Source organism: Bombus fervidus, chromosome 16, assembly GCF_041682495.2.
Source record: "Bombus fervidus isolate BK054 chromosome 16, iyBomFerv1, whole genome shotgun sequence".
In the NCBI taxonomy this organism is placed as follows: domain Eukaryota; kingdom Metazoa; phylum Arthropoda; class Insecta; order Hymenoptera; family Apidae; genus Bombus; species Bombus fervidus.
The window spans coordinates 6,989,295-7,003,046 of NC_091532.1; the positions used below are offsets into that span (position 1 = coordinate 6,989,295).

The following is a 13,752-nucleotide window of genomic DNA, read 5'->3' on the forward strand; positions in this document are numbered from 1 at the left end:
ACGCGGTTCGATGCATGCGAATCAATGAGGAAACGCGCGAAACCTTTTTCTTCGTGTAATCGAGCGCGACGAAGAACGGCGTCTCACCGACGTCGACGTGAAAAGTCGCATAAATGACCTCCACCTCAGCGACGTCAACCATCTTTCTTAATGCTGCGTAATTGCACTGGCAACAATTGTCTTCCACAACGGTCGCCTCGTCTTCGTGCCTGCCGCACGGGAAACAGCCGCATCTTAATCTGCCACAAAGTTCCAAACAACTTATTTTCCTCGATGCTTTCACTCTAGAAATTAGTCCGGGCATGCAAACGGTTCCAGATGCTTCGCGTGCCGATTACTCGTGGCTAATTGATTGGACGAACAATTTTGATGGAGAAACTCGTATCCTGATTCTTTAAATAAAAGGTCACGATTAGGTAAACGTTTACGACGCAGCGAATTCCAAATTTATGTTGTAACAAATAAAAATGTAATCGGAGAGTGTAATAGGATCTCGAAGGAAGGAAAAGAGAATTTCGTGGAAACTCGCGTTGTTTCTGAGAGAACAGAAAGAGAACAGAACGAAATTCCTTTATAGATAGTGGATATAATTAAAATCCGAAACTCGATCGATTCTGTCGAGTAATCGTGCGAAACATCGTTGAAAAATCAATCGACGTTAACACCTGGAATCACGACATGCGTTCACGGTTAAATTACCTCGTGCAAAGCTGACAAAGACCGGTGGAATGGCTAATGAGGAACATGGGCCAGCCGTAAGCAGCGAGGGCAAAGTGCATGTAATGAATGGCCGATTGAAAGTGGCCCAGATCACCATCCTCGGTCAAGGACAGGAATTTAGTGCGAGGTGTAACTGGCACACCGGATAGAAACTCGTACGTATCGTTCTTTCGTTGCTTCACTATCAGTTCCCGTTCGATTTTTTGGAACTTTCTCAATAACACCAGACCGGCGACCACGTCCGATGGAACCACGTCAAGGTCTCGGAAGAAGTCGCTCAATAATCTGGCGATGTCTGCGAACGAATTCTGGGGAGGAATCAATCTCATTGAAAACTTAGGCTGCTTCTATCAGATCGATGCAAACGCTTTGTGGTATTTTTAAATATTTCAACGTGCAAAGAGTAAATTTTCGGCAATTAAATATCAATATTGAAAATATAAAATCAATATAAAACGATGAACCAATATTATCGAAAATATTAACTCTAATTTTATTTCTTCGATCGTTTCCGCTCAAACAGACGAAATGCAAGAGAACAAATTTATTCGATGAAAATAATTTATATTTTGACCTTCCTGTTCAATGAATAGTTATCATCAGATGAATATCATTATACGTAGCAATGAAAATAATGACATGTATATATGCAAGTTGACGTCGAAATGTCCATCACGTTTCCCGGTTAAATGCAAATCGATAATGTTGCTTGAAACAATTCGGTAGAAAAGAGATCAAGCATTTTGCACCGACCTGAAGCAAATCTTCGAACGACGCGTATCATTACGGACAACACTTACTCGATTCCTATCAGAATTGCCCATGCAGCAGAATAAAAGTCTGCATCTGTTGTCCCAGCTATCCTGGTACGCTCGTATAACTTTTCTACAAGCACCGAATGTTCGTCATTTTAGTCGTTAAAATTTCGAAAAGGTATTATCGTGTCGAGAATTGTGAAAGCCATCGTAAATTCATTCGCCAATCATTTTCTATATTATTTATATCATCTTATTTGTTTTATTTGTTACTTAATCTTCTCTCAACTTTTATTTATTTACGCTATTTATATTGCTTAATATATAATAGATAGAAACACTTTAAAAGGCGAACAAAGACTCGACAACCCTCCACTAACTATCCCGTATCAAGTAACACGGGGAAGAAAGATATCAGTGGAAGCAGACGATAATAAGTCAGACGTGAGAAGTGAAATAAGAATCGTAAGTCGTAAATCGTTACCTCTGCCGCCAGTTTCTGTTTCTGCTACCGCTTCGGTTGTAATGCAATTTACCGCATCTCGATTCCGCTTCCCTCATGCTGCGTTGATATTTCTTCATTTTTACCCACGATCTACCCGCAGCGTCGTATGTGCACCACACCGTTACCATCACCGACGCCAATACGCACCAATTTGATACCACTAAACCTGCGGCGAAAATGAAAGCTAAAATCGTATTTGCTCTGATTTCAGACGCAAGTATGTTTACGCGTTCCTTGGTTTATGCAATTACAAAGATACCGCGTGAACTACCGCAACATTTCACAGAGCGTTTCGGCGTCGTGGAATTTCATTCGCACGCGATTCAACTAAAGCGAGCGTTATTGTTAGTACAGGCATCATTTCCGTCCTCAGGATTTAATTGATATAAGAATTACTTTTACGATAGCTAGAATTCTCTTAGCGTAGCTCCTTTCGAACGACGAGTCGCTATTTCGAAAGAACAACGATACAAGTACAACATTTGAAATTAGTAACGAATAAGATTAGTTTCTCTTCTGTATTTTCTGAACAATTATATTTCTAGCAGCCGTATCACCGTTCATTCGAAATATCGTTTCTGTTTTCTATTGGAATTAAAAGTGTCGGACACCTTTTGCGAAAAGCTTACCTAACATTACATCTTTCACTTGGCCGATGGTACAGCTTTGGTAGAAATGCGTTAACCACGTTATACCTGCGCACAACCAGCCAGTCTCTACCAATAAAAGTACTGAAACAAAGTTTTATAAAGTTTTAAGTTCTTTCTTCTTACCGGAGCAAAAATAGAAAATTTTATAACAAAACGAAAGTATCTTTACTATATCGTAGAGTTCTTCAAGCACTTCAGTTTGCTAATTTACTATCATTATATTAGCTTGTCCGAGAAGTTTCTTTCGTTTCATATGGTGATAATAGATGAACAACAATTTCTGTTCTATATTATTTTATTGAATTAGGTATGATCCATTTCGTTCTATTTATATTATTATATTCGTGCATAATTCAATAAACTAATATAAAACAAAAAACATCGTGCGTCTATTATGTTCTTATAAAACGAAAGGAACTTTTCGAACAATCTAATATTTTTCATGTATTCATTTACATATTATTCCACCGCTTCTTCCTGTATTTCTTTGTACACTTTTAAATTATTTTCTTATACACTTTTTTTTAGATTTAACCAGCAAGAGCATACAGATATTCATGCTCATCTTGTTTTATTTTATTTGTCAGCAAGATGAAAAAAAAAGAAAAGATATCTGAATCGGGTGAAGTCGAGTGTCTCGTGAATGTCTGTTCCTTGACCACGGATGGTTGCCATTTCTTCGCTGAAAGAAAAATATGTCGACGTAAATGCCGTAGCTTCATGCCGGATAAGGTTTGAAGGTATCGACAATGCTTTCTCTTCGAACATCGAGCCACGGATAGCTTCCCTAAAAGGATATGGCACGTTCCTGCAGAATGTGTTTACTTCCGATAGTTTCCGTACAATAGCAAACGCGTCCGTCCTAATTAGCTGCCAACACGATTTTCCTAGATGAGTCAGAATCAGTTTCATTTTAATTGTATTCGTTATACTAACCAGATACGATTGCACTGGTACGATTTGACACGGCGGATAAAATTAAAGAGAAGGAAACAAAGAATTATTTATATTTCTGACAATTATTTACTCGAGTTCTCGGAGAGTGACTAAACAGTTTGCCGAATCAAATAAAAACGTCATTGCACAAGAAAAGATTGCTCGGAACGTTTAAATTGTTTTTTCATTCGTTGGACTTCGATTTCTGAATCATGATACGAAATAATCGAGTCTTTTTAGTAGTAAGCTAAAAGATATACGATAAACTTTGTACGTCCATTTTTTACAGATTTCTATTTTTCTGTTTTTTTTTTTTTTTTTTATCTCAGCTTATATGTAAAATTCAATCTTTACTCGAAGTTTGTCTTACCATAATACAAATGCATTATACATATTCATCTTGTATATGAGTTTTACATTTTTTATATTTCCATTTTTACATTGAAATTTCTACATTCATATTTTACATTTACATTATTTATTACATTTTACATATACGTTTGCGATTGATACGAAACGGAATTTTTATCTTAATTTTCACGGCCTTCTATCGAAATCAGATCAAGTAAATGGAACAAAACAGACGAAGAAAAGTACAAGCTGCAATGGCGGTGGTCTGGCACTCTATACGCATCCGACCAATCAGCTGTATGTGATCGGAATTTCCATCGAATTCTTCCTAAAGATGCACCAGATCTGCTGGAGAAACAGCAGACTCGAGTTGGATCGTTTCCAAAACCTTTAATACATGGACACTGGTACATACATCCATGCGTCCCATGTTCCTTCGTACGTTCCAAAACTACGTGCAGTTCTTTCCATGTAATCGATCTGCTGGCGATTTAATACCTAAGTAATTCGATATACGCGTTCATTTAATGAAGCGCAAAGAATAACCAACAGCATCGAACATTTCAGTTTTTATTTTCCTTAGCTTTAGACTTTGAAACCATTTAACAGATATTCAAACGCTATATATTCCCTTGGAAACATAATACAGAAATGCGCGAATATATTTCGATTAATTTTATTCGATGAATTTTGTATTATATTTAATGTACCGAGGATAACGAGACGAATCGAGTATATGGATGTGACTTTCAGTCGTGTTTTTCAGATAAAACGTTTATGTATTTTTTCGCCTTGACATTTCCAAAATTCTTTCTCGCTCAGAAAGCAGAAATATAAATTTTGAGACTAAAAAGGTGCGCAGCAATTTTCTGTTTCCCGGTAAAGAATCTGCCCAGATTTCCTACGTTTATCGGAGTTTAGTTTGTTTAACAATGATATACAGCAGACTTCGGAAGAAAAACATGGAACATGATTTTCCTGAATTAAGAACGTATGCAAAGTCCTGGAAAGTTTGCTCCGTAAACGTGTGCGAAATTTAATGAGTTTCTGAAGAAGAAATCGGTATATTGTGAATCTTCCATCGGATTCGCCTCTGCAGATAAACTAATCGAACCCTGAAACTTCTAAGTACGTAAATTTCCAAACTCATCGAACTTCCCAAGCTTGCAAATATATTCCAAACCGATGGAAATTTTGCATATTGTGAAAAAATTCAGCGAATTACACGAATGCTGGTAAGGTACGCGGTGAATTGCAAGACGAAATAAACTGGAATAATACTGGAATTTCTATCAAAAAAATAGAATCGTACATTAGCATGATGGACGATTAGAATGCCACTTGAACAGCAATGCTCCAAAAGGAAAAAGTACAAGAAAAGAACGTCTCGACTTCCTATTCCTTTTAATGGTCAAGAAGACAGAACATTTCATGCTCATCTTTGTGCAGCAAAAGTCTACAGACGGAAAGGTGAGAGTGGAAGAAATACTTGTTAAAACAGACTCTCGAAGAAAAGACAGTACAATGACTGGAAAGAATAAATCGATCTTTCGTTTGTACAGAAAGGATGGATATTCTGTAGGGTACTTTTTATTTTAACAAAACTATGCACTTTTCGTTAAATTTAATTAGGAATTTGGTATCATTATTCATTATTAAATCTATATAAATCGCTAATATTAAATGACGAAAGCGAAGTAAATCGTAGGAGCAACTTAATTGCTCTAATTTCGAAAGAAATCCCAGAGTTGACGATCTAAACACCACTGCTCTCACGAACGATCATTTATTACGATCAGCAATCTACGGTTAAAATTTGATTCTTATTAATATTCTGCCCTTGCTTTGCGAAAATTAGGAGGGTCGACAAGAGAGAAGTGGCTTCGCATTGCCACCGATGAATCTTCCTTTAACGAAACCCATGGTACGTATCTTCAGATTGGTTACCATCTAATTCCTATGATTACCGACGTCAGGCAAAAGCTTACCAAGTTAACCATTCTAATCTCTGATCAACAACAGCCTGATTAACGTGATACGTAGGATGACTTCGAAATATTTTCAACCTCCGTAAGGAGTAATTTCCCAATCGCATTAAATTAATCAGGAATTTTCGATACTATCGATTTGTACATTTTCAATGATATACATGCTCCCTTTCAAATTGAACGTTGCAGCGGTTTTCGTTTTTAAATTCAATGGTTTTATTCAGATTCGCATACCGTCATTTGATGATTTTCCGCATCAAATATTATATATAACTTAACGGTATTTAAATAATATATAAAAAACGGTATGACAATTTTGGTATTTGAATTCGATGGTTTTCAATTTTTATGGAAAATTCTTTGGAACAAAAAGAAGGTATCTCAATTCGACGTTTTTTTTTTTTTTTATGAATGTTCGCAGATTTGTCCGAAACGACTTGACCAATCAGCATGATTCTTTTTGCATTTTGCTTTTTGTAAGCTACCTTTTTTTGCAAAGATCCAATTTTTATGTACGTTCATCGGTTATTCGGCATTGAATTGTGCTATCGGGAAGAAATCCTTCGCGTTTTCCAGAGATAGGCCACCGATCGGTACAATTTACAAAATTTCTCCGATTTGTTGGTTGTTAACTATCGTTGTTGCAAACAATTCGTTGTTCATCGATTTCATTTACGTATGTTCAGTGCTCCCGTTGTTCTGCAAATTTTGCGATATCGAGATGATTCCGAAACAGAAGCCTGGTCGAGCGCTTTCAAATGCATTTCGCAATATAAACTTCAACTCGTGTTTCCGTTGCACGAAACATCGCTCTGCTGATTTGTTTTCGCGCATAAGTCTACTTTCATAGCGAAATGGTACGTGACACACTATTAAGTTATAAAAATATCCTTTCCTATTATTGTTCAAAGTATAATGTCGCTAGCGGAATACAGCTGGTTTATTTCTATGCAACTATTTATTGCCTATGAAACTTTTTATTCATTAATAAGAATTCAGAATTGAAATAAATAAATTAGCGCCTTATTAACGACAATGAGAGTCATTTCACATTGATCGCTTTACTGAAAAATATGAAATAAAAGATTTTATGATATTACCGACTTCGAAAAGCGCTAAAAAGTGTGAAATAATTTCTTATTTGCATTTTATTTAGACAAATAAACAACAACTGTCGGATTACCTATTTTCTTATTGAACAGCGTACTAAATATATCGAAAATTAAAAATACTACTAATATACAGTTTATTTGCGTTTCTAATTGTATACGATCAATAATTGTAACGATTGTACCTTAAGTTAGAGACAAGCTTGCTGTATATATATAGTTCCATTAACCCATATGCTATTAATACATTGAGCGTAATTTGAGCTGCGTTTTTCAATTTGCCCACTATTAAAACATGTTCTTGGTGACCTTGTGTTAATGCAATCAAACATAAATTTGTTGAAATTAGAATGATATAAATATAAACGAGGTGAAGTTTTTTAGTATGGCGCTCAAACATTGCTATATTAGAAACATTTGACGGCATTTTGCCATTTTTGAAGATCGCACAATATATCTAGTATACTGTTTAGTAAGTAGGTGAGTAATTTAACCATGGATGAATATATGCGTAAATAAAATACGAGTAAAATGGATGTTATTTCATATCTTTTCGCGCTTTTCGAAATTGATAATATCTTTTTGGCAAAAAAATCTTTTATCAATACCGACGCTTGACGCCTGTAATATAGTACGTATCGTTTTACGGCTACTACCAGCAAGTATTTGTTCTCGTATTTTTCAATTTCAAGTGTGATCATTTCCTAATACAAAAACGCGAATGATTTCAGGTACATGGTACACAGAATACCAACGTAGAAGTTACCAACACTTGCATTAAATTTTCATTTCTTAAAAGGCTTTCGTTCTTTCATTAAGCGATGGATACGTTCGTTTACGAGTAAATTAATCACACGCGACCATACGTGTACCTATTTTCAACTTCAATTTCTCTTTTGCACTGGTTTGCGTTAGGGTTTCGATACCATAAATATCCCGTCTAATCGTGGTGAAGACAACCGGTAGCACTGAAATCGACAAGACACGATTCTTTGTTTATAAAGAATTCTAATAAAAGCTGTAGCGCGTAGAAGCCAAGGAAACTTCTGCAATGTATTTTTACTGCTTATGTATACAATCTTCCCTTTTTCCATCAATTATGACCCATATCGGCTTAAAATACGTTAAAGTACGATTTAAAATAGTATTTCGTTCCACTTCTATTGCATTTCATTTCTACACTTCATGTAACTCTTGCGAGTTAATTTTGAATTACTTACGAAGTCGAACATAGAGAATATATTGCATTGGCGCTCTGGCTGCAGTGTCCAGGATGCTTCCCCTTGTAGCCAGAAAGCAGATGGAAAATTCTACTATCATCGATAACACGAAAATGACTAAGTATCCCACGAAGTATTCCCACAGTAGAAAGACACAGAAAATATTGCGATTCCAATCGAGGACTCCGAGTAGGATGCTCAGTACTGTCATCCTGTAACAGAAACGATAAGAATTTTAATAAAGGTACCAAGAGATTATTAGTTTCCTTTCGTACATTATTTATTAAGCTTCCCATGTTTGACATAGTTACGCGGAAGGGCAAGTTTTACTACGTTTAACGAGCAACATAGATAGTATATATCGAAAGATATAAACCTATCCGTAAATGGTTTTCGAGGTTTTAGACGTCCTAAAATTCATCTGACATTTACTAACCCTCTCTAAACTCATTTCGCCTGTACCATATTTCATTGCCGGCTCGCGGCGCAATATTTATGGCGTGCTTACACGAACAGCCTGCACACTTCAGTAAAATTTGCAATAAGAAGAAAAATAGATTGAATATTATCCATCTCGTGCCTTTTATTTCAAAATCGTAAACACAAAACGTTTATTTCACTCGTAGTAATATCAGTACAGTTTCTACTTTTATTATGTGTTCACATTTCAGAAGCTTAACATCGTATTATTATTTTCTGAAGTTACAAATAATATACGATAAAAATAAATTATAAATCACGACACAAATATGTATTTATTTGAATCGTTACGTAACATTTTTCTTCGACGAAATAAATATTTTTAAAGTAGGAAATATGGGAACAAATATCAACCGAGCATGCTCTGGTGGCTTTAATAATTTTTCCAGTAACATCGATGTTATCCCGCTGCTGTGAAAGTTCCCTAATCCCGGCTTAAATCGATATCAGCTGGAATATTTCAAGTTTTTCTTCCGACGGGAGACGGAGGCGTACTTCACGGAGTAATTGTGTCTTGTGTCTGGTACTTGACGGAACTTCGGGAAGCTTTTCTCGCGTAAACTCGCCCTTACAAAAGGGGTAAGTTTCCTCAGACCTGCAGATCCGCAGTTCCACAGTAAAACGCGCTCACGGAAGCCACATTAATGTCGGTGTCGATCTCAAAGTTCGCACAACGTCGCGCCGTTAAATCACCATCGTTCCGCCAATAACTTCTATTCAATCCCAATACGAACAATTATCGGGAATTATTTCTTCACGCTTTTTCGCGTAATAACGTAATTGCGTAATTATTTCGACAAAGAATAAAACGCGCGTACAGTTGATTCGTCGATATTGCTTCAACCTATTGGTAGTATAGTTCTCGATACTTGGGAGAATAAAAAAATAAAAAAAAATCGTGATTTATAAATTATTCCATTAAATTCTTTTCAAAGTCCGCGAGCATTACATAAGACGTCTTTAACACGAAGAAAGTTGATTCGATCATAACTGGTACCGAGTAGCACGAAAAATATCACGCTCTGTAAAAATAACTTGCGTTGATAATCATCTATCGTAGGTATACGAATGATTCTTTTAAATAATCTTACAACACGCGAAATCCTATTCAAAGTCTTATCCAGAATGTATCTATCTAACGATCCCATATTAAAAAATTTCAATCAGATCTGTAAAATTAAAAATTATAATTCTAGCTCACTGAAATTCATGAATTTCTTTCGCGAATATCTTAAGATACCGTTGTCGGATCAATAACATCGTCTGAAACAGTTCCTCGTATCGATCCCAAGCCAATTAATCGGAATTATATTTCTTTCGTTGCTCGGAATATATTTCCGTTGTCCCTCATCGATCCTCGAAATGGCAATTGTCCTCGATAACGACACGCCAGGATTACTGTTCGAAATGGGCGAACTTTTCATCGTTTCTTCGAGCTGTTCACCCTCTTCCTGTTTCTTTCCCCTTCACGAATGATTAGCGAACGGAGGGCGAACTGTTCGACGAGCCGATTTTATTTTTCATCGGCTTCGATCATCGATCCAAGATGCCTTCATAAATATTTCCCGCGTATGGACGGCATTGTGCAATCTCGATAACCGATACTGCGACGCGTAGACAAAACCTGCTGAATTATTACCAACGAACAATAGGACGCAGAATACAAAATCGTGAATCGAAAATTCCGACCGTATTAGACGGCCGTATATTTGCGAAAAGATGGCGAAAGAAGTGATGACATATCGGAGAACTTCTGCATTTGCATATTTGCAAAGAGACATCGTTAATTTGCACTGAAAACTTTGAATAATAAGTCAATAAAACGGTTACGGTATTCGTAGAATAATTGTATCTACGTAAAACAAGATCCAATTCTATTTCAACCTAATCAATCGTAGTGAAAATTCTGTTGGCAGAAACCCATACATATGTGAGTAAGTAAAATTTTGAGGATCGAATCCCACCATCGGAGTCGTGGGATCTGAGTTCCGCTATCGGAATTCCTTGCCGCCGTGGAATGCGCTTCGAACCACCCCAAGATTGTAAGGCCTCGACTCACATATCCGTAAAGTAGAGAAATGTCGGCTTCCATGTCCATGGGGTCATAGGACCTGAGTGGAATCAACCCGGAATCTCCCCTTGTTGCAGACTTAAGTTGCTAGATCTTAGAGATTAAATTCGGATCTTATGTTGCCAAGATCGTAATTCCACTTCTTCAGATTTGGGCCTGTTTCGAGTTTAACGACCGATGGAATTAGAAAAGTTACGATTTTACGATACTAAAGTGAGCTACGTGTAAAAATTTCCCCATTCTTATACGTCAAAAACTTATAAGTAGTATGTATTAATTTCCATTTTCATATTACGTCTTTAGAAAATTGAAGAAAAGAAATCACAGGTCTACGAAGAAAAGAAAGGAAGTATACGAAATAAAAATGACTTGACTCGATGAAAATTGCTTGTTAAGCATAACTATAGATTGGAACTGTTTTAATACGCTGGAAGAATCGCTGCCTCTTTCTTTGAAGCACTTTGCATAAAAAATGAAGCCTCTGGCGAAAGGAACCGTTCATTTCACGAAATCTCTTCAAAGCAGCGCGGCAGCAAGAAACAAGGTAAAACGTGCTGGGCGACTGAATGGAGTTACACAACCGTGCTTTAATAATGAAACGTGTGCATCGTGTTCTATACAGGTCTCAAGGGATATGACCGATCGTAGTACTTCACCGTTTGCTAGCCACTTGAGAATGCGATCTCTCCGCAACCAAAGTGGAAAATGAACGTGTCACGGCGCGGATTGTTACTCGAGATCGACCTATTATTAAACTGCTAATAGCTTGTAGATGACGCGTACAATCTGTAACAATTAGTTTTGGCGCGAGCAAAGCTTCATTAAATACGTTCGAATTACACGTTTTGAATGGGAATAAATCGAGATTCTCTCAAATGAGATGCTTAAATTTTCATCTTATCCTAAAGCTTCGAGATACTAAATGATATTAAATATTACTTTAATTATACTCGTTAAAACAAATAATTAAAAGAGAAGATCTCTAAATCTTTTTTAATCGATACCGTCGAATCATTAAAAGAGTCTTGTTGCAAAATATCGTGGTGTTTAAAAATCAACGAGGGAACATTCCTTTTATATATAACCAGTCTTCTCTTAGAACGTACGAACATAAAACTTTCCTTCGAACACGAACTTCTCGTATTCAGAGTCTCCCAATTAGCGGCAGTAAGTTGTCACTCGATTAAATCGTCACTCGAGTTTCTGTTAAATAAGAAGAATCTCGTAGATCTTGGTCAATTAGCACTGGTGGTGAAGCAAAGTTTCTTCCCTTAACTCAAGATCCCAGTTGGTATTTTTTCGTTCCCTCGAATCGATCTGCGGGTTTTCGAGTTCATTGCTCAAGGCCACGCGCTGTCAAAAAGAGCAAGGGCCATTGTGCGAAAGATAAGGGATCGCGGTAACAAGCAGGTCGAAGGAATACGCGAGAAAGACAGTTAGAAAGCGGAAGAGGAAGAGGAAGAAAGATGAACGTATACGATTCTAGCTGCGGTTAGGGGAAATTTAGAGGGGTTACGCCCGTACTTCTGCGTGGATAAGTAGCGTTGGCACCAAGAGACTCGCACAACTTTTCTACATATCCGTGCAGCATGTACGTGTTTACGTGTCTTTTTTTCGTGTACACGAGTCTAAGGGTGGTCTGCAACTGATGGCACAATTAGTACTACGCAACAGAGGGAAATTAAAAATATGGCAGAAAATTTGTTGAAAGCTCGAAAGTTTTGTTACATTTGCTGTAATTGCAGAGTTTAAATTTAACAGGTTAATTCTTGTATTTCCAATTATCTTGAAGCTAATTTTAGCGAGTGGGTAGTCTTCGTTTGGCAAATTTTACCATACGTTACACGTCCTAACAATGTCTGTATATTAATTAATTAGATTATATAAAAAGTGAATAAAAAGCGAATATTCTTGTTTCCCTGTGCAATCAATTAACAAATGTAGTGAATAAGCATGTATGGAGACAACGATATGTAAATTAATTAGTTAAATTACTTAAAAACTGAACATTTGTTTTGCAGTTATACCATCAATTACCAAATTTAATAAATACACAATGTAGGATGGAATTTTGTTAGCAGAGGCACAATGAAACACGGTGGTATTATTTTAATAAATCCTTTGATTCATTTCCCTCGAAAACCGAAGGTTTAAACGACAAAATTCAAACGTACTCTTTTAATCTTATTTTTCCATGGAATCATATCTTTCCGAGTTATGATACCAACTATATATACCCTGTATATCGACGCACGAGGGACATTCTAAGATCCGCGCATTTTACCGTGCATGCATTAAGATAGCGAAATGTTTGTACGGCGCTCAAGTTACAACTCACATTATACATAAGCGTGTTATCAATTTTTACGCGTATTTCTGCCGTAAAGCGGTTTAAACCCTTTGCCAGCTTCTATCATTTTCTCTTAATTTTCTCGCAATTATAATCCATCATACATATCATTATCCTCGATGAAATAGGTCGAATTTCAGGGAAAATATAGTGCAATATCTTTGAACGAATTTTGTCCTCGACTCACGTTCGACTGGTGAAATTTTTGAAAAATACATCGCCCACATGTCTCCGACGCGTTCGAATTTTAAGGACCTACCTTGCCGCTCGATGAAAATCCGACGCTTGAACTTTGACCGAGGAGAAAGCATCAACGGTGAATGACGTAAAGTAGATTGAACTGTCTGTCGTCGCCTGTCACAATGGGCGCAGTCCGGTTCTTTCAAACGGTTAGATCAACCGGAAATGCCACTTGCACATCGGCTTAACGATTTTCGACCTGCCTTAGCGAGCACGGTTGAACATTAAAGCTCGACTCTCACTCGGATGGAAGTTCGTTTAGGGCGTTGTTTTATTTACGAAGCCGTGTACAGAATTGCGTCAAAACAATGGAACTAGGGAAAAACAACAGAATCACCCGGAAAACATCTGGTCTCAGAACCATTAATCTGACAAGT

General features: G+C 36.8%; 1 protein-coding gene across 11 annotated transcripts in view; it reads right to left on the bottom strand.

The window, feature by feature from the left end:
* The window catches only part of Inae (inactivation no afterpotential E), a 52,611-nt gene that overhangs the window by 11,110 nt on the left and 27,749 nt on the right, over positions 1-13,752 (bottom strand). For all 11 annotated transcript variants that reach the window (XR_011802093.1, XM_072019919.1, XM_072019918.1 and 8 more), the window contains 6 exons: positions 8,235-8,446; positions 2,610-2,711; positions 1,960-2,146; positions 1,521-1,605; positions 700-1,028; positions 44-239 (listed from right to left, as the gene is read on the bottom strand). Coding sequence is in view for 10 of the 11 variants with exons in the window: in XM_072019919.1 (XP_071876020.1) it covers positions 44-239; positions 700-1,028; positions 1,521-1,605; positions 1,960-2,146; positions 2,610-2,711; positions 8,235-8,446 (1,111 nt within the window). In the remaining variant the exon portion in view is untranslated. The remainder of the gene's footprint in view (positions 1-43; positions 240-699; positions 1,029-1,520; positions 1,606-1,959; positions 2,147-2,609; positions 2,712-8,234; positions 8,447-13,752) is intronic.